The 19,873-nt window shown below is 44.0% G+C and overlaps 1 protein-coding gene and 1 long non-coding RNA gene across 4 annotated transcripts; one reads left to right on the forward strand and one right to left on the reverse strand.

Annotated features, from left to right (window-relative positions):
- Positions 1-943: 943 nt before the first annotated feature.
- ACOX2 (acyl-CoA oxidase 2) lies at positions 944-19,670 on the reverse strand. 3 transcript variants are annotated; one of them, XM_074836107.1, is made up of 15 exons: positions 19,551-19,657; positions 18,462-18,750; positions 17,137-17,299; positions 14,627-14,778; positions 14,025-14,132; positions 13,165-13,284; positions 12,586-12,701; positions 12,003-12,175; positions 10,728-10,890; positions 9,864-10,054; positions 8,557-8,718; positions 7,467-7,572; positions 4,453-4,670; positions 2,605-2,737; positions 944-1,659 (listed from the first exon to the last, which is right to left on the reverse strand). In XM_074836107.1, the coding sequence occupies exons 2-15, from the start codon at positions 18,619-18,621 to the stop codon at positions 1,597-1,599; spliced, it is 2,028 nt and encodes a 675-aa protein (XP_074692208.1). In that variant the 5' UTR covers positions 18,622-18,750; positions 19,551-19,657; the 3' UTR covers positions 944-1,596. The 3 variants fall into 3 exon arrangements, with proteins under 3 accessions (XP_074692208.1, XP_074692207.1, XP_074692209.1); XM_074836106.1 differs by having other exon boundaries at positions 18,462-19,670; XM_074836108.1 differs by lacking the exons at positions 14,025-14,132; positions 14,627-14,778; positions 17,137-17,299 and having other exon boundaries at positions 18,462-19,667.
- On the forward strand, positions 11,908-12,280 carry LOC141928234 (uncharacterized). The gene is made up of 2 exons (XR_012624703.1): positions 11,908-12,072; positions 12,159-12,280. It is a non-coding gene; the product is annotated as an uncharacterized LOC141928234 (long non-coding RNA).
- Positions 19,671-19,873: the final 203 nt, after the last annotated feature.

Genomic DNA, 19,873 nt, shown 5'->3' on the forward strand with positions numbered 1-19,873 from the left:
TAGTTCAGATGCTCTGGTAGCACTCTGTTCTCCTTCATTACTGATGTACTTTGTTCCTTTTTATGTTAATCAGTTGATTCATCTGTCTTCATCATAGAAAAAGCTTCTGTTTTGGAAACTGCATTATGACCAACAGAAAGACGACAAGTATTTGTACTGGCTAAAGGGTTAGGAGTGGAGGGAACACAGAGCCTAAATACTTGTAGCCGCTAAGTAGGGTTATCTGGTTTGTCAGCGATTTATCTAGTGCCTTACATATATAATTTTAACTGTAGAATGCCGTTTGTGATGATGTTCAAGTCAAGGCACTCGAGTTCTGTGTTTTCACTCAATTTTGTATAGCCGTTTCTGCTTATTTTGGGCACTTTATCATAGTTATTAACAGAATTTCTGGTTACAAAACTTGAATGGTGTTGGGAGTAAGAGAGTTGATAGCTGTTTTGATGAATGGGTCATGTTCTCCCATGAAGTTCTTGTCACAAGGGTTCCTTACCACGACTGCTTTGCTCTCCGGGCTGTGCGGACCACAGCTCTTTGGGGATGTAAGAGGGGGTCTGGATTTCTATGGTAGTTGCTGGTTCTTGAAGGCAGGAGCTTTCCATCCCATCTCTCACTCAAAAGGCCTGTCTCAGGGGTGTATTTCTCCATCATATTTTGTCTCCCTCTCTTCATATATTGCAGGGTTTTTGACTTTTGTAATAAGACACAGTAAGAAGTTTATTCTTTCTATAAGGGGGGGGGAAAGAAAAGCTGAACTGATGAAGCTCAGGAAAAGTGGTTGTTTCTTTCCTGCAACATGTGGTAAGAAATATCTGTGTTAACTGGCATTGAATTATAATCACAAGATGTTCTTGCAACAGTTCATTTACTGGCAAATTAATGACCGGTCTGGATCAGCCTGCCCTTTCCATAATTATGAAGTATAATAATTAGAGAAGCAGTATTCCAAATAATACACTTTATTGGAGCGCAAGATTTATGGAAAGACAGTATGAGTGGCTCTATTAATGGGAAAGTAAATTCTGCAGACTGGAGTTGGCATCCGCTTTGTCTGAATTTTCATTAGCCACTGCTGAGCAAGTTAAGAGCTATTTTAATTGTCCAAACAGATGTACTTTCTAATACACTTCTTGATCTAAGAGAACGAGTTGTTCTTAGAAACGAAGGACCATAATTTTGCCTTCCTTGGATTTTTTCAGTAAAGTTTTTTTGGTTTTGGTTTGTTTTTTTTTTTGAAGGCACTGTAAAGTTATAACACACTGAGGGGGAGCTCATAATGTGTGCTTTATTTTCTTTAATCATCATATAGTGGGTTTTGAAAAAGAATAAGAAAGCCCATGACGTAGTTTTGATGCTGTCAGGACACTTCAAGTTAGAAAAGGGTGAACCCTAGACTATTTCTGACTAGATTGCCTCATAGCAGTGGGTACCACTCAGCATTGTTTGGCTTCTGTCTGATTAAATGCAAATGGCTAAGAATCTTATTTCATACTTGCTGCAACTGATTATTAATTCTGATTAGTCATTACTGATGCTTCATAAAATGTAGTGCTGTACAAAGAACAGGAGGAAATGTGTGGCCTTAGATCATGGTCTTCATAATTTCGATTGTGTGTTGTGAAGAAGTGGCTTCAAATACCTCTCGTAGGCTGGGCTCATCTGTGCAGAAAGAGGATGTGGAAGGGAATTAATGGTAATTAAGAAGAAGGCAAAGGCTATAATTTTTTTCTTAAGAATGATCTCTGAAATACAGAAATCTAGACTACTTTAAAAAAAAAACCAACCCAAAACCAAACCTCCAGCTATTTCAGCTATGTGCAAGATCTTTTTCCCTACAGTATGTGCTGTCCTTCATAACCAGTACACAATACTCATCCCCAATGGGACAGCATACTATTTAACTTCAAAAAATATGCTTGGACTTGAATGTTTGCTGAAGGCATATTTTGTGTTCAGCTGTAGAATTTCAAAGGGCTGCCGATTACCACAGTAAAAATCACACTTACGGCAAAATGAGTTTTCAAACAGAGCAATAGCTATTTACATCATGCAGAATTTTACATTACTCCACAATATGGATGAATTAAGAAGTGAAAGTAAAGTGCTGAAGACCATGAAGGATGAAATTGCCTTATTTAACATTTATACTCTTTCTGGTTAAACATATCATTAAAAAAAGCAAGTGTTGCACTAGTAAAAGTACCAGCATAGGGAAAATATCCTGTGCTTAGTGGCTTTTGCAGCCATCTAGTGTTTTTCCATAATATATAAACTATATAAACAGACTTGTTTTAGCTTATTTTGTACAACGTTACCTCAGTGATAGAAGTTTAAATACCCAAACCACATTGGTGGCACGTGACAGTCCAGCTCCCTGGTACAAGCTCTAGTACTCCGGGGCTGTAATTCATCATTAGGTTTAAATGTCTGAGCTAAGACTATAGGTGGCATAACTGGAGTATCACAGGTTCACAGTGCGATACTAAGAATTAAAAGCTCTTATTCCACTTACTTTTATCTGTATTGCTTTTATTAAAAGAAAAGCAAACACCTTGTGCTCTGGCTAATGCAGAGGGTTGCCTGGATGTAATCCAGCATCCGTACCTGCTTGTTGGTTGGTGACTTCTGAGCCCACTCGTACAGCCGTTGGTAAACCTGCCCGTCGTAACTGCCAAGCGCAGAGTTCAGGCTCTTATCTGTGAAGTCAAAAGCATCCACTAGTGGAACAGCATCCTTCCTAAGGAGTAGATGAACGACATTCATATCACTGAAGCAGGTATTGCTTTGTAAGGGAGATAAATAAGTCAAAGCTAAAGTTGTAAGTCAGTTGTCCAAGTTCCTCAGTCTAAAACACGTGTGCCAGTTTTTTTCCCCTTGTCTACACTGGGGAAAGTCCTGCTTGTTTTGATTCCTCAGAGGCATGTTCTACTAACACCCTGAGCAGTCTGTATTGTTGAATGGGTACTTGCAGGGTTTTGTAATCGCCTGGGGTCTGTCCCTAATTTAAGACTCAATCTCATGTCAGGTGTTTTCTCAGCAGGCTCTGCCAGTTCTTGCTTTTGTTTTTTCTCTTTTTTTTTTTTGTTTGTTTGTTTTGGTTTGGTTTTCTTATGCTGTATGTGTTTGTCTTACAAAATGGAAGAAGGTTGCTACTTGGTTGATGTGCTTTGCTGATCTTCAACCTTCATCTTCTCTTAAGTATTTCTATTACCTCATCATGGGGTGTCAAGGTCTTCTACTCTCTTTGTGTCTGTAAGAACAAAGCAACCCTGAACCGTACCCAGGGGCCAATCTGACAGCAGTCAGCAACAGAGAGCTACAGTGTAAGGACAAGTATGTAATGACAGCATCTTCTCCTAAGCCAGAGATGGTTTCTTTTTCCTCACCCTCCCCTAGTCCTGGGTGTCAGAAGTCATGCTGACTGTACCCCACGCCTGAGGCATGGGGATGCAGTGCAGTTTGCTCAAATGTTGGCATTTGCATCTACCAGTTCCTTTTGGGGAAGGGCTGTTTGGGGGTTTGGGAAAGGCTGGGTTTTGCTACAGCCTGGGAAGGATTTGTATGCTTTCTACTAATGGTAAATAGCTGACTCTAATTACCCAGGTAAATACCCACTCCATTCTTGAATCCTGTTAACAAGGCATGGACTAACACAGAGAAGTTGTAATGAATTCTGGAGATGACCACGTGTTAGGCTTTTGGTTATGTGAAGCTTATCGCTTAACTTGAATTCTGCCATCAGTTCTGAAAAGGCTTGTTGTTTGGATCAGTCCTCTTCAGCTCTTGGTTACGATGTATTCTTGTTTCTCTTCAGGTGGCTTAAGCAGAATTTTACATACAGTAGCAACTCGCTTCTCTGCACCATAAACAGCACTGAGTAGTGAAAGATGAACCTTTTGTCAAAAAGCCTGAGTGCTGTGGTAAGTTTAAACCTTAGCATATCTCAGAATTCACCTAGTTAGTAATAAGTGGTGTCGAGCAGTTGCATCTGAACTAGCTGTAGGCAGGATTGTTTGGGTACCGGTTGCAACTCAGCCATGGCAACAGAGTAGGCTGTATTAGCTGTGGCTTAAGCAGATTTTGTGGTGTATGATCGGTTGCTGTGGCTGCCTCCTGCCAGTGCTGCTCTGACTATGTACCTTCCTGCTTTCGCTCTACTGCAAAGGGTAGAAAGCGTTCAGGATTTCTCAATTTATTATTTAAGATTTCATGTTAGAGAACTCTAATTTAGAGATTGCAGAGGAGCTGGACACTTAGGTCTGTTTTGCTGTGAAAATGAGCTCTGTGTAGATGTTTCAGTTGATTTCTAGTGCTGCCAGGCAATGAAAATAAAAACCAAGTGAGGTGAATTGACTTTGGAGATGTTGCTATAGGTACAGCAGCACCATTTTATATCTATCACAGGGACAAACTGAGTATCTGTGTGTCTCCTCTCATGCTAGAGCAGCTCACCGAATGACAGCCAGGAGGTCCAGGTATGATGCTGTGATCATGTCCATTTGAGCTCCAGAAACGTATCCGTCATGCAAGAAAACTCCTGCATTCGAGAAGATCCCGTGCAGTGCAAAGAGGTCACAAAGATGTTTCATAATCTTCTGGATGCCAGCCTCGGTCTTGAGTTTTTCCACAGTTTCTGCAAAGTTTTTCACTGTGATGTAGTGGCAGTGAGCCTGGAAAATAATTGCAATCAACAGTGAATGCACCTCAAAACACTTTTAGTAGGCCAAGTGACTCAAACGTTCTCACAAAGAATATAAAACCTTTTCATTTCCCTGGCACTTTTCCCATCTGTATTCTTTGTTTGCTGGTTGACCAGGCCTTTTTGCGTTCATGTCTTACAGCGACAGTAGAGGAGAGAATTGGGGGTGTAAACAGTCAGCACTGTGGTATTTGCAAACTCTAGAAAACCACTTCGGAAATCATGGCAGTACTTAATCTAAATATTTCTGATGAATACCCCCAAAAGTTTGTGTGATGGAAACACATTGGAATGTGCTTGTGTTGACCCCTAGCAAGTGAATCTTGGTTATACATCAACAGGAGAAAACTCTTTTGTTGAAGACCTTGGACTTGTGGTACGTGGGGCTCAATGTCTGTAGGACTTCAGCTCTGAAAACATCTGTCAGAGAACAGCAACCAAACTTACCTCTTGCTTTTGTGGTTTTAAGTAAATTGATAATTTCTGGGACAGACACCAGTGTCTAACACTCAAGTTACAGAAGTATTAACTGAGGTCCAGAGCAAATGAAGCAGGCTAATTGTTTGTGGGGGTGACTGTTGTTACGCTGACATTACTGCACTGGTTGGTGGTGTTGGTATCTGCGTGGGTTCGCTCCCTTGCTGTCCAGTTCTCCTCCCAGCTCTGGGTGTAGGCACAGCACACCTGCACTGCAGCTCTTCATGCTGCCACCGTCAAGCAGTGTAGAGGCCAGTGTGGACTTCAGAACCTGCCCGAGAAGCTGCGTATCTACTCAAGCAAATCACCTGTGTGGAGTCTGCAGCAAAGCTGTACCCGGTGTCTGATCCACTTGGCTGAGAACTGGCAGGTGTCAGTTCATAGAGCTGCTGTGTGGTCACATGGGGGAAGGTGTGGAATAAGAAGTAAATACAGAAGTGCCCCAAGAAGGCAGCAAGCCGTCAAAGATTTAAAGTTATGGGAGAAACTCAAGGGGTTTGAGTGACTCTTCCTCTCCCTGAAGTATCTAAGAAACTCTGGGGGCCCAGATCCCATTTTCTGAAGAGTATAGCAGCACAGTCACCACTGACACTACCACAGCCAGCTCTCTGCATATGTTAGGCTCTTCAGAAATAGTTTATTTCTGACTAGTCCTGTGTTTGAGTTCTCCTCCTTGCTTCTCAGAGGATTCCAGCTCCTCCTCTGACACACAGTCTCCCCTGCTCTTCAGTCCGGAGAGCTCGGCCCCCTGTTTGAGTGGGTGCAGGAGGGAATGGCTTGTTCAGGGTTTTGTGTGGGGAGTGCTGGTTAGAGCCTTTTCAAGAGGTAATCTCAAATAAACTTCAGTTTTATTTCACTAAAAAGATACTTACATTTAAACAATTACTGGGAAAGTAATTTTAAAAAGTCGCTCTGTTTATAGGAGGTCTCCTTTATTTCTGAGGCAATTACACAGTTTTTCTGCTCTTTTTCAAGCTTACAGCATTTCATACTTGCTGCTTCCACTGAGTCTGTGTAGTTGAAAATGGGGAGTGATGCACGGCAAACAGGTGACCACAAAAAATGCTGCTGCTGAGATCAAGTCTTTGCTCCCTTACTCAGCGAGTTCTTGTTTTGAAGGGTTATAACTGTGCTTACTGGTATGAGCTGATCAACACTTCTGATGGCTTTGAAAAGTTCTCGGCTGTTGCTGAGAAGGAGTTTGACTCATCAAGGACTTCAACTAATTGACTGACTACAGGGAGGCTGTTCCCTACTATGAAATCACCAATATAGTATCACACAGTTTGGTATGTGTAGGCTTCCTTTTTCCCTGTTGGGGGCTTCTTGCTGAGTCCATTTCAATTTGGGTTTGCTCAGGCCAAACAGTAGATTACAGCAAGTTATTTTTCATTAAAAATTGAATAAGCCATGAATCTGTTTCAAAATCTTCCTTTCCTCAGCTTAGGAAGGAAGGAAGACCTTCACCATAATTGTAGAGGAATTGCATATCAAAAAAAGAATTTTGTTTTTTGGAGACACTGAAGTATCATTGTTTTTTGTTTTCTTTTAAATTTAGGGCTTTTCTCCCCTCTTGCTTTCTTTTCTGCTTAGTTCTGCCTTAATCCCTGTTCTGGGGAAAAAATGGTGCTGTCCTAGCCCTACTTCAGCTGAAGGCATGCTGGTTGCCTGTCTAATCCATGTGAACTGGGAGCTGGATTTGAATCTCTTATTAATTTGACTTCGATTTGATTTTTTTTCTTTCAGTAGTAATTAACATTGCACTTATCACTGCTTTTCATTGTTTTCCCTGCAGTTATCTTGCCTTGTGTGAGCGGTAGATGTAAGAAATACCAGACATATTTCACCCTTGCTGTTGACTCCACCAGCTTTCAGAAGGGTGGCTTTGAGGAGGCTTTCTGGGAGCCAGAAACGCTGGATTCTTATAGAAAGATGAGTGTTAGCTGGAGATGGTGGGTTCTTGCTGCAGGATATGGGAGGTCTGATTCTGCTAGTAGTGGCAGTATAACTGTGAGTGTATTTTATTTTTTTTTCCCCTTGCTTTCGTTTCTGCTCCCTCTAGTCTTTTTCTACCTGGTCTTTTCAGGTGGCAAATTCTTCAGATGGGGATTTGCTTCTTACTACAATTTTTCCACCATGCAGACCACAGTGGTGCCCTGATCTTTGTGGTATCCCTTGGATGCTAACAGAAAACAGTAAACAGCGCCGAGACTTTAAGCTAATCATGCCGTTCCTGTTGCATATCGTGTCATAAAGACAAATGTCAAATAAGCAGATAAATTTTGCTAACCTTTGCAGCCTGTGCCAGCTGCACTGTGCACTGGTTCCATGCGTCATGCTTTTTGACTCCAGACTGAATCAAGTCCTGTAGTTTAGCTGCTGTGCTGCTTACAAGTCTGGAAAATTGAAAAAGCATATTGTATATGAATAGGGCAGCCCACATGCACTCATTTCATACTCAGACTCGTGTGTGATCGTATAGCAAAATGGCATTGCTGACATTTGTAGTTATCTACACTCAGTATGAGCAAACTTAGATTATGCAAAATCCAAGTACAAACTGGGAGGAGTACCCAGACCACCCCAGTACTGAAGGGTTTCTGCCTTCTCAGCTCCCAGGGTAGTTTACCAGGGGGTCTGCTGAGTTTTTCTTGGGTTGTGCATGTGTAAGAAGAGTTTGCAAAACAAATTAAAGCTGTGATTATATTGGATTGATGTTACATTATGTTTCAACTTTTCTACACAGGGATCCAAATCCTGCTCCCATTGACACCAAAGCTTTCAGGAGAATGGCTCTGTTTTTACACTGATTTGAATGACAGCAGGGTTGTCTGTCTATTTACCTGGTTTTTGGAGATGATGCCTGTATGGCCCGTAACCATGCACGTAATATTGAGACCACTCATGATACCATTTTTATTTCTGTTGAGTAGTTGAATATGTAGCTGAGAGGCTCTATTTGCTGTGGTGTTAACTGAAAACAAACATCAGTTTCACAGTATGTGAAATTTTAATCTTCTGTACAGAATTACACAGGGTCCAGTTGCCCAGGGATTTATTGGATGGCAACTCAGTGATGTGGTTTGGGATTTACTTAAATAGTGCCATCAGCTCGGCATAGAATCAACTCTACGGAATATAGTTGTTAGGTAGCACGTGGCTTAAAGACTTCTGATGTTCTGAATGTGAAAGCTTCATATTGAACATTTGACGTGGCTGTTAATCCTGTGTGAGATTTCCTTTTCTCTTTCAGGAGCAGATGGTGTCAATTCTTGTGTAATTTATGTTATTTTACCTCCCTTTAAAGCAAGGAAGAAGCTGAGCTCTTAACACATTTCTGATGTCAAAGAGAAACCCCATTTCCCATCCTCTGTACTGACCTGGCTGCCATGTGTTGATAGGCCTCAGTGTAAATATCGGGACTGAGAAACTCCAACTTGTTCTTGGCTGGACACTTCCCAGGTTTCACTGCAGCCAGATAGGTGACAGATGGTGGAACAGTCTGGCCAGCACTGGCTGCCCTGAAGCACTTAATCAGGAACCTGGGAAGAGGGTAACAGTCAGAGCAGGGTATGGTTGTGATCCCTACGTAGCAAACGGTCATGCGAAAAGTAAAGTGGGCTTGGGTGAGGAGCAGCAAGGTGTGACCCATCCCATCAGTGGTCTGGAATGGACTTGTTCAAGTAATGACCTTTTGTTTTGCATGTTATTTGTAATAACCTGATTATGTTGAGTCTCAGGGGTTGCCTCTCTACCATATTTAATACTACAGTGATCTGTAGTGATGAATTTTTTGGAAGAAACTTGCTGTGGCCATTAGCAGTCTCAGCAGCGTGGTGATTAGATACATTATCAACTTTGCAGCCTGAGTCTTAATGCTCTGGGAGTCTTAATGGTGGTTTGGTCTTACCCTCTGTGATCCCCAACACAGTGTCACATTGTTAACAAACATGAGACCCTTGGAGCTAAACATGTGTCCGAGGAGAATTCCCCACTCCCTTATTTTTCTGGCATCTCTGCTATGACCTAGACTGACTAGGTCTGGAAGTAAAAGGCTACAGCATTTCTCTTGACCTTGCTATTGATCTTGCAAGAAGAGGCAGTAATGAATGCAGAAGTGTCTGCTTGCAAGCACAGAGCTATGTGGTAGCAACTCTGTCCCTGGGAAGTGTACTGGTTTTCTCCTTCTAGTAAAAACACATGTTATTAAAACTTCAAGCAGCTGTGGTTTCTTTCTGCTGTATTTCATCTACTCTGGATAATCATCAGTCTGCGTGTTCAGAGGAAAGTGGTGTTCTTGGAGCATGACTCATCTGCTTTCAGTATCCAACAACTGCCTTCTCAATCAACCTCACTTTACCGATATAGTGTTACATTGGCTGCTTGAAAAATAAATGCCAAAACTTGTATAGTGATGCCTTTGCTGCGCTACTAGACAAAGAGGAAAATGAGGTTATGCAGAACAGCACCTGCATATGTCCCAAAACCAAAAATAGAAGAGATAATCCAATTCCCACACACCTCCATGCCTGTTAGACAGAAGACGTGAATAGTTTATATCCTGAGCTGTATTTTTAGAAGGTGCTGTGAGAAAGGAGTAGCTGGTTTTACTGGTTTTGGAGAAGAAGTGGTAGAGGTTGAATAAATGAGGGGGCAGGCTTTTAGATGAACAGATTTGAATTGTTACCTGGCAGTTTGCAGGAGCAAAATGGTGTTTTCCCCTTCATAAATACAAGAGGCAATTATTCTAGTATACAAGGAAGGGAGTCCACTCAGCGAGGAGTAACCATGTCCCCCACATGCCTGGAGGCAGATCTGCACTGCTGAAGTGCTGTACTGAGTAACCATGGCTTTAAAGCCTGAAGAAAATGCATGGAGCTGTTTTAAAAAAAAAAAAAGGCAAGCTGGATTAATGGTCAAAGTGTTCTAAAGCAATCGTCAGAATAACTTTTTAAATTTTGTGCAGTTTCTGGGCATGCAGTCCCTGTCAGATCCTCCTTTGCATGCTGGTGTAGCACCCAGCTCCCTGAGCTTGGCCTTTGGTTCCTGCCTGGGACGCTGCACACCCTCGTTCTGGGCACGCTGTGGTCAGTTTATGCATCTTTGGGTTTCTCTCAACCAGCAGTGGCTTTGGCCACCCTTGTTCAGAGTGTGTTTTCATTTTGGGCTCCTAGTTGCAAAATCTTATGTTCTATCTAAAAAAGTCATGTTTTTAATTTTGGCTCAGAAGTGAATATTTGCATGTGCATTTGTAGATGAACTTGTGAAATAACAATTTGTGCCACCAGCTACCTGGAACGAGTTTTTTATCAAACAGACGTGCTTTTCAAGGACTTTTCACTCTGCAATAGTTCCCAAAACAAAAAATTTGGGGCGGTAAAGTAAATGCTGTTGCTGACTGGTTGTGGACCTAGGACATGCCATCTGATCTCTTAGTGCTTCCTCTTTCTCCAGTTATCTAGAAGTGAGAGGAATGCTTGTTCCATTTGCTAAAATACTTTGATATTTAGAGATGAGAAGTGCTATACAAGCTAATCCTGCTGCAACTCACCTCCGGCAGCGTGTTGAAGTTCTTCTTCCGGATCTCTCCGTACACCCTGTTGAATAGCTCCTGCAGGTAGTCGTTGATGAAATGAAAGGCATAGGCTGTTGCCAACTGGGGCAGCAATTTCTCTTGCTGAGTCTGGTAGTCAAGGATTTTTGCTTCTTGTTCCCTGTTGGAAGACAACTGATGAAGCAGGGAAAGTGCAGACACGGGCATAGCTACTGTTAGTTTACCTATTGCATAATGGAGAATGGCATTTTTCATGACCAAGAAGCAGTATGTGAACAGGACGGAGCTGATGTCATGACAGCAAAGCAGCCCAGCTTGCTAAGCTGTTAGAAAAACAAGCCCGATAAGGAAAAAAATGATTTTTCTGCTGTGTTGGTGAACCAGCCTAACAGAGTAGAAAAGGCTCTGGGTGATCGGTCTGTACGGATGGGGGACAGGGGCTGCGGGAGAGGATGAGGATGAAGCCTTCAAGAACAGCAAGTTGTTAGATGTTATAGGGGAGGTGGTGGCACTGTACCCTGAAAAAATGGATTTTTGTGGCCCTGGGTGTAGATAGGTTTCTCTGAAAATATTTGAGTCTAAATTATTTTAAGCTTTCTGAGCTTTTTTTTTTTTTTTTGGGTGCTCTTTACCGCTTTTGCTGTGGTTAGTACACTTAGGACTTCACATGATGGAACTGGTTATTACAATAGTTCAGCATGCTGTGCTCTTGTGTTCGGTTTGCGTTTGAACCAAACCACGTTCTCATTAGAATCTTCTTGCTTTTGAAAGGAGATCGAAGTGGGAACTGTTGAAATCCATTCAAATGAAAAGATCTGTTTAAAAATTACAGGGATTCTCACCAGACTAATAACATTCAGTCTTGTGAAGTGTGATATTGGAATTGTGGATGTTGGAAGGTGTTTTAATGTTGTGCCCACTAGTAGGATGCTATGGAATAAGAACCAGCAACTTGTCTGCTTTGTCTGGATTCCGCTGAGTTATGGGATTACAGGGGAAGGCCAGTTATAAGAAAAATAAGTTGCCTGTGTGAACTGCTGAGCTATTCAAACTTTGAAACTTATCTTGGAAAGAACTGTAAACATTCTCTTGTACTTTGACTGAAGCTCGTTAATGTAAATAACGGGGAAGCATGTTTGTAATTCCCTATCTGGGCCAGGAAATAAGCCAGTGATGTGCTGAAAGATAAGATGAAAAGTAGAAATCCAGACTGGTGCAGGGGAACATGGTGTACGGTCCCCTTCCCACCCCTGCGGACTTGTGTGGCATTACCCAGGCTTTAACTTGGACTGCCGGCGAACCACAGAGTATCGGATGGCAATGGTGCAAGCTTTCATTAGAGGTATTATAACTTCATCTGAAATGAGGGAAATGCGCACTGTAGTCATTGTGAAATAATTAATCTTCTGTGATCCCTGTCTTACGTAGGTGCCATCTGGTTGAACCTGGAGCAGAGAGAGGATGTTAGATGCCACCTTCTTCAATACTTCAGTACTAGGATGGTTGTGTAATCTCTATGCATAGAACAAAATGGCCATCGAAATCCTCCACTGAATGCAAAACTAAATATTTTTATGTATGATGGATGAAACTTATCCATTTGAAGAGACAAACTCTTACTGCTTCTGGCTCAGATAGGTTCTGCCTGCCCCGTGATCCCCAACCTCTGAATGTGGAATTGCTGACGCCAAGTTTCATTTAGGATTCAGGTAACTTCTGCCCTTGATAAAACCACACAGACTAGCAGACACCTCAAAGGAAGGTTTTTGTCCTAAATTTGGGCAGGTCCCCGTCATCTCTCTGGCTATGCAGTGAGAGTCTGATGGGCGAGTCTGTGGTGTGAGTCCATACATACCTCGCAAAACTTGTTCAGCATGTTCTCTCTGGGGACACGCACGTTCTGCAGCATGAGGTAGCCATTGTCAACATTCTCAAAATTCATTTTGGGACCAATGTCTCCTGCAGTTATGCCTGCAGTGAGAGAAAACATAGCCTGCTTACTTCCACTTGAACTTTTTTCCTCCCAATTTTGTGTCAGGCTGGAGATCTCAAAGGAAACGCATGATCAGCTCTGCTTCTTCCCCAGCATGGGTGTTCTTGCCTGAGGGATGAGACAGGCATTCGAATGCCTTGTGGTAGTTTGTTTGATCTGTTACCTGTATTGACCAGGGTCAGAATTGAGTTGTTAATGCAGGGGTGGTCAGAGCAGCCCAGGCTTCTGGTTAAGAAAAGGCTTGGTCTGGATATGCCTGAGGATACATTAAATCTTCCTTTAAATAAAAAGGTTGGGGTTAATGATAACTATGTCTTGGGCATCTGTCTTAGTTTGGTTTTGGCAATTGTAACTCTCCCTGGGCCCAATGTTTTAGAAAACATTTAAGGAAAAAATAGGCAGAGCACCTGCACAAGTGCTGCCACGTGTGGGGTCGTTTACCTGGGCAGAGCGAATGGTCCCGAAGGCTGCGTATCTGCACGATGAAGGGATGCACGCCGTAGCACTTCCCGTTGATGTACAGCTGAGCAAAGACCACTGTGTGGGTCGCTGACCTTCCCACTGCGAGAAGAAAAACCTTCCCTTAAGACAAGGTACAGTACAAACACTTCCACAGTTACCAGCAGTCAGTGCTGATGGTGTGTTAGGTCTCGCTAACATATAGGTCAGCGCAGGTGTGATCCACAGATCCTGGAAGCTGGGGATTGCCTAAATCTGTGCTCTGAGCCTGCTCTTGCCTCTCACAAGTTGCGTTATCTTTCTGCCTCTGTCGCTGCCCATGAGGCTTGGATGAACAGTTTGCATCAGCAGATGAGAAAAAATAAGTAGTTAAAGTTCATGCAGTGCTGAGGGAGTGGGAAGTGCTGTGACTGTTAGAGTAACTCCAGTTATTTTCTGTGAAATACCTTCCTGAAGGGAGTCATGAATTTCATACTTGAATCCTTTATGCTGAGACTGGCTGATAACTTGAATCCTTTATGCTGATGACCTCCCTGCAGGTTTTGGTCACCTGAGTATTATTTACAAAGAAGAGAAGATTGATTCCTGCAGAGGCAGGAGTTTCCCTGAGTGAAGTTCTCCAGCCCTGCCACCCAAGAGCTTTTGATAGATGATGGTGGCCCTCCTCTGGCCTTTGAACTTGTACAAAACCCTTTGGTCTCTTACTTGCCTCTCGGTATGTGCATCTCTTACTGAAGTCCTCTTCTAGCACCTGGGCCCTCAAACCCTGAGCTTGTGCAGGGCAGACAGAATAACTGAAGGAGGCAAGTGAGGAAAACCAAAGTATTTCGTGTGGTACTTACTGTCTCCAGGCCACCACTTCATGGCAGAAATCTTCGGTGTGTTCAGTATAAACTCCTGTGTAGTGATATCAAAGACTGCTGTTGTTTCCAAACCCTGAAGATAAGTTCCTTTTTAAAAAAAAAAAAAAAGAAATTTATATCTCCAGGTATATTGCAAGGATGGAGAAAGCAGAGGATCCCTGGAGGCTGGTGTAGGTATCACCAGGGTTTTGTGGTTTACCCTCCTCACAAGACTCATGGGACGATGCTCCCAGTGACCCCACACCATGTCCTGCAAAGATCTTTTGAGCCTGGTTTATGGTGACAGCCATCAGCTTGGACAAGCTGCCTGGCTGATTTCTTCCACAGATGGTGACTGCCGACTTTCTAACCATGAGCTTTCACCTTCGCTCCTGTTATTTTTTCCACATTGGCAAACGAAAAGCCAGCGCATCTCCAGCTTGCAGAGGAACACTGTGGACATCAACCTCTAACACACAGGTGACATTTTGCCCCACAGCCAGCCCTGCCCCAGTGAAGCATGGACAGCTTGAACTCAAATTGCCATGAGACTCTGGGCCAGAGCCTTTTGTCCTCTGGAGGCATTTTCTTTGCAGCCTTACCGTGCCCCAGTTCAGTCTGGGCGTAGCTTCCAATAAGCTTATGCTGGGTGGCAAGAGGAATCCATTTGGCAATCTGTTTGTCGGAGCCCAGCACCGAAATACTTCTTATGAAGATGCGGTGAAGGAGAAATGCGATGTCTCCTGACACTGCCCTGCAGAGATGGCACAAGGGGTATTTTTACACAGATGAAGTTCCAGGACTGTGATGAATGAGGCAGTGACACTGTGTTGCTCACCAGACAGTACCACCTGCTGCCTTTTGATTGCTGTGTTGTCATACCTTACCCAACGTCCAGTATCAACACAGTATTGCAGGAAGGGTGCTCTTCCAAGCTGCTTTTGTTACTTCTTTCATAACGTAGTTTGCCTAAGTATTGTTAGCTCATTATTTCACTTGCTCTTGGAGGAATTATCTGTTCTGAGTAGCACATTCTGAGCGCCAAAATACCCAGCCCGGCTCCAAGGCTCCTGTGACTCTGACAGCTTGTGAGCCCTTTGTATCTTTATTTTACTTCATAGGATTTTTTTAAGTCACATTTTAAGGCTGAGCTAAAAAAACCCCACCACCCTACCCCAAAACCCTGGCACTTCACGTTAGACTGAATTACATATGTAGGCATCTGAGACCTGGATTTCTTGAACATTCCCATTCCCATTCTCGGCATGTTGGGTTTGTTTCTGTACTATTCCCTGAGTGTTTGCTGTCAGTCACTGTCAGTGAACAATACTGGGGTGCATGGAGATTTGGCCTGACTTGAGATTATTTTTCTTGTGGCAAAATTCAAATACATCCTTGTAACAGCTGGTTTATTGTCTGATCAGGTCCTTTGCCATAACCAGCTGATAGGGCTGCATACATCCCAAAAAACACTATTCCAGTAGCTCTGTATGGGAACTTGGGTACAGTAATATTTGTGGTACAAATCAGGAATTCATTTGTTTTTTACAAATCAGGAACTCATTTGGTTTTAAGTTTTTTCTGTGTGTGAGAAATCCTGAGAAAATATGAGGAAGATAGTCCCCCTTCCTGGGATTCCTCAGAATACGGTTGAATCACCTCATGGATAAAAGTACATGTGCTCTCACATGTAAAAATAAGTGGCTCTGCTGTTCTCAGTAGCTTGTATGGCTGTTAGCATATTGCTTTACTGCAGTGCTCTAGTGAGCATCTCATTCTAGATACCTTTTATTGTTAACAAATGACTACGACCTTTCTTTTATACTGGCCCTGAGAGAGAATCAGTCAAGCTGAAAAAGTGGGGGGAAAAATATGAGCAAAGAAGCAAAAGGGAAATTGCTTTGATTAACAGGAAAAGACTTAATGAACCCTTGGCAGCCCATCCAGAAATAATATTACTTTAACTGCAGTTTAGGAAAGCTGGCTTTTAAATGTGTGCAAGGGATTCAGTGTGGCTGGCACCAGGAGGCACCAGGACTTTGTCAGTAAGAGCTTGGCGCTCACTTGGTGTTTGATCAGAGGAGAGCTGTCCTGTGAGGCAGACGGTGCTCTTCATCCCGCAAAATGGGCTAGCACAGGGCTGGCCCTGCCGAAGCCCTTGGTGTCAGGGAGCTTGATAAAAAGCAAGCCCAGGTGGGAGAGATGGTTGAGTTTTATCAGGTTTTTAAAATCTTCAGGATTATTTTTTTCTTCCGAGGGAGGAGTGGAGACCTGCTTTTTATTGGGAATATAATATTCAGGTCCAAGAGCTCTTGATGGAGGATTTCCCCCTTGATCCGTCCCACTCACTGTAGGTGGTGAAGAGCTTAGCATAAAAAACTATAATCTTTCACATGATGAAATATGGGAAAGTGACTTTGAGCATCAGCGGTGGTTTGTAAAGTGCAGGCATTGCCCTTTTGAATGCCACTTTTGAACTTGCACCTTCTTACTGGGTATGTAACCCCACCAAATCGACAGTGTGCGCCGGGCAACAGCACACCACAAGCAATTAAAATGTGGAGCTCAATGCCATGCAGTGTTAAGAAAATGCTTTTAAGGAAAGAATTGTGAGAAATATTTTATTCCATTTACCTACAAACTAAGGTTGTGAGTTTTTTGGTGTGGTGTTTTGGTTTTTTTTTTTTAATACAATATGTTTTTTCTAGATAGACAAAATGTCATCTTTAATTTATCTGGAAGTCAGTAATGTAATTGAAACAGCACCACTTCAAATTCTGGCTCTATGTTTAAAAATGACTGAGGAGTGGTATGCAAGCTGTAGCACAGGTAAGGAGCTTGCTGAAGTGGATATATCGCATCAAGGATGTGAACTGCTGTGATCTATCACACTGTACCCATGTGCTACTCTTTGAGAAGCTCCCTGCCGTCCATCATCATTTTCCCTTTTCCCGAGCATGCTGCTAAAGTAAAAACCGGTGGCACGTTTGTATCAAAACCTTATCTGTCAACTGTTGGCCTCTCCCAGCCTTTGCTAAAGCCGATTCTTGTTGGCATACAAAACTTTTAACAAAAAATTAGTTGTACATTTACAAAAATAAATAAAAATCACCTGTAAATGTACTTAAATTCAGGTCCACTCTCAGTCCATCCCATCTCGTGCATCTTTTTCTGGAGGTGAACAGCTTTTCTGACTGCTGCTTCGTACCTCTCATTCTGGCTCTGGAAATACTGATTTTCTCTGCTAAATACAGGGTCGCGTTCGATAGCTTCGACTGCAAAGCAACACAGAAGAGTTGGTTCTCCTGGGACTGGGGAGGTGTGGGCAGCGCCTCAAGCCCTGCTTGGGAGGAGCAGGGGTCATGGATACTGATGTTGTGACTTTTTAGGGTGACTGCAGGCACCTTTTATTTTGCCAGTGTTAGCTCTGATGGCTGTCACACCTAACTCTGAAGAGCAGGGGGTTTGGGGAAGGAGGAGGGCAGGGGAACCGAGCAGGTCTGAGAGGCGTCAGTTGAATGGAAATAGTGACCCTGCTGGGTAAGGCACTGTCCTGGTCAGGGTGTTGGAGGTGACTTTGTGCCTCAGGCAGAAAATGCTATGGATCCCAGTGTCTCTAATTGCTGTTCCCACATGTGATGGCAGCAAGAGCTGTGCTTAGCCGGATTTTGCCCAGAGGGGTGACTAACGGCTGGAGCTGCTGGGTGTCCTGCTTGACACCAGCCCTTCGCAGCGTTGGGGAGCAACTCTTGGGCTCACTCTTTCTGTGTCAGCCTGAACACTCTCGCTGCTCCCTTTTTGCCTTGAAACCTTGAGTCCATTCACGTTTAAGGTTGTACTGAACTCCAGCTGCACTGTGAAGCATGTGATCCCAGTGGCCTGTGCTGTTTTCATCTGACAAGGGTATAATATGGATGTAGTTACAGAGACAAAAAAAGATTTATTTTTTTTTTCTCTGTTCCTTCTGAGCACACAGTCATGGCACACCCATCAGGAGTGAGAGCAGCTCAGCCCTGGCTGAGCCAACCCACGCAAGGAATTCACCACCTGGATGAGCCTGATGTGCCGAGGAGGGTCACTGGGACTGTGGTTCACGCGTGGCGTGCATCACTGCGCAGCAGTGCATCCCCCTCGCACAGAGATGCTCACCTGTGTGACCCTCAGACCTTTTATTCCAGTTTAACCGGTCTTGCCAGAGATACCAGGGATGGGAGCAGGAAAGGGGAAAAGCTTTCAGACAGCGGGAGGGGACTGCAGAGGAGTCGTGTTGATTTACAGTCACAGGGGACTCAATCTCCATGCTCCCACTTTTTTAAGAGACTGGCAATAAGCAAATACCCAGGAGTACAAAACCCACCGTGCTGCAAAGGAGAGGCAGAAACAGCAGGGATGTAGGCATGCTCTGTACCCACCCGCAGCCAGGGGCCTCCCACTCACCCACTGCCCGCCGTCTCTGAGTGTGCTCCTCGCCGCCATCCAGCCAGACTGTGAGTTTTTCCACGCTGAAGGAGGCTGTTTGCCTCTCACTGGCGAGGTCAGGATTCACGCTGCCAAGGACTGAGCCCTGCGAGTACTTGCTGGGCTCAGGCAGAGCCATCCTGGAAGCTGAGCTCCTCTGGGAAGGGATGGGGCTTGTTGGGGACTGGCACCCCTTCAGTGGGTGGTTGATATGAAGGTGTTGGGTGCAGAGAGGAGAGGTTTCAGTAGGTTGGCCAAGATATTGTACCTGCACAGGGGTTGCATGGATATTTAGGCACTGTCTTGTCCTCATTGCAATGACATGGACAATGAGAATTTAGGGCATGTTTAAGAGCTCAAAATGCAGGGTTTATGATACTTTTTTAAACATAAAATCTTTTTCTTTCACCAGTCTGTCCCCAATATTTTATGAGAAGTTACTGCTGCAATATCCCACAACTATGTGTTAATGCTTAAGAAAGTTTCTGGCCCTGGCCTGTTCCCCACCCTGATGGTGGGTGCTGCCGCTGCTGCCCAGCCCACAGGTGCCTGCTCCGAGGCTGCCGGATCTGAGCTGGCAGGCGCTGGCAGCTCTGCCTGCGCTGCCTCCGTCCTGCTTCCCATGGGGCTCAGCTTTACATTAACTCCTAACCTTGTAATTCCTGTGTTAGCAGGATTTGTCACAGGATACTAATTAAAAAAAAAAAAAAAGCGTGGGGTGTGGAAAATAAAGCAGATTTTCTCTTGAAGAGGCTGCCTGCCTTTCTGAACTGTTTTATAAGACATTGAAAGTCTGGAAACTCTTACTAATATGTTCTTAATCCCTGCTTTTCTGATATTCAGACCTTTAATTCAAGGTGTCTTATTGTCCTGGGAGGGAGAAAAGCCTGAAAGCAGCGTGCTAAGTACACAAGACTGGAGTAACCCAGACCTCAGCCGTCCCAGGCAGCACTGGGTTTGGCGCTGGAGCACCGGGACGGCTCAGCCGCCAGCTGCCTCTTCCGTGAAGCTGCGTAAGAAAAATCTGTGTGTCCGTCCGCTACGTGCAAACGCAAAAACCCCACGTACCTTGTCTCACGCGTCCTTCGGGGAGCCGTGCTGCCTACCTGCCTGGGCCGTGGCTCCTGGCGTCCCCACTGTAGGGACTTTGTCCCCAGGGCCAACGGAGGTCAACCCGTCCCGTGGATGTTTCTGCGTGTGCGCGGCGGCGGCGTGCCGGAGCTGACCTCTGCAGGCAGCGGCCTGTGCTCCTGCTAGGCGTAAAATCCCACAGTTCCCAGTGCCGAAAGGGCTGGAGCCTCTGCGTTTAAAAAAAATATGCCATTTTTCTGATTTCACTTCAAGCTGTTTGTGTGTTGGAGGCTGCACTTCCTGCTCTGTCACCAAAGTGA

This window comes from Strix aluco, chromosome 11 (assembly GCF_031877795.1).
Source record: "Strix aluco isolate bStrAlu1 chromosome 11, bStrAlu1.hap1, whole genome shotgun sequence".
NCBI classification, from domain to species: Eukaryota; Metazoa; Chordata; class Aves; order Strigiformes; family Strigidae; genus Strix; species Strix aluco.

Bases quoted from the DNA above. Each gene is read 5' to 3' on its own strand.
- ACOX2 (XM_074836106.1), bottom strand. From the start codon at position 18,795: ATGAGGACAAGACAGTGCCTAAATATCCATGCAACCCCTGTGCAGGTA. The intron at 13,285-14,024 runs GTAAGTACCACA...TTCTTCTCGCAG, and splicing joins GAAGTGGTGGCCTGGAGACA to TGGGAAGGTCAGCGACCCAC. The intron at 7,573-8,556 runs GTCAGTACAGAG...TCAATTTTCCAG, and splicing joins TATCAACACATGGCAGCCAG to ACTTGTAAGCAGCACAGCAG.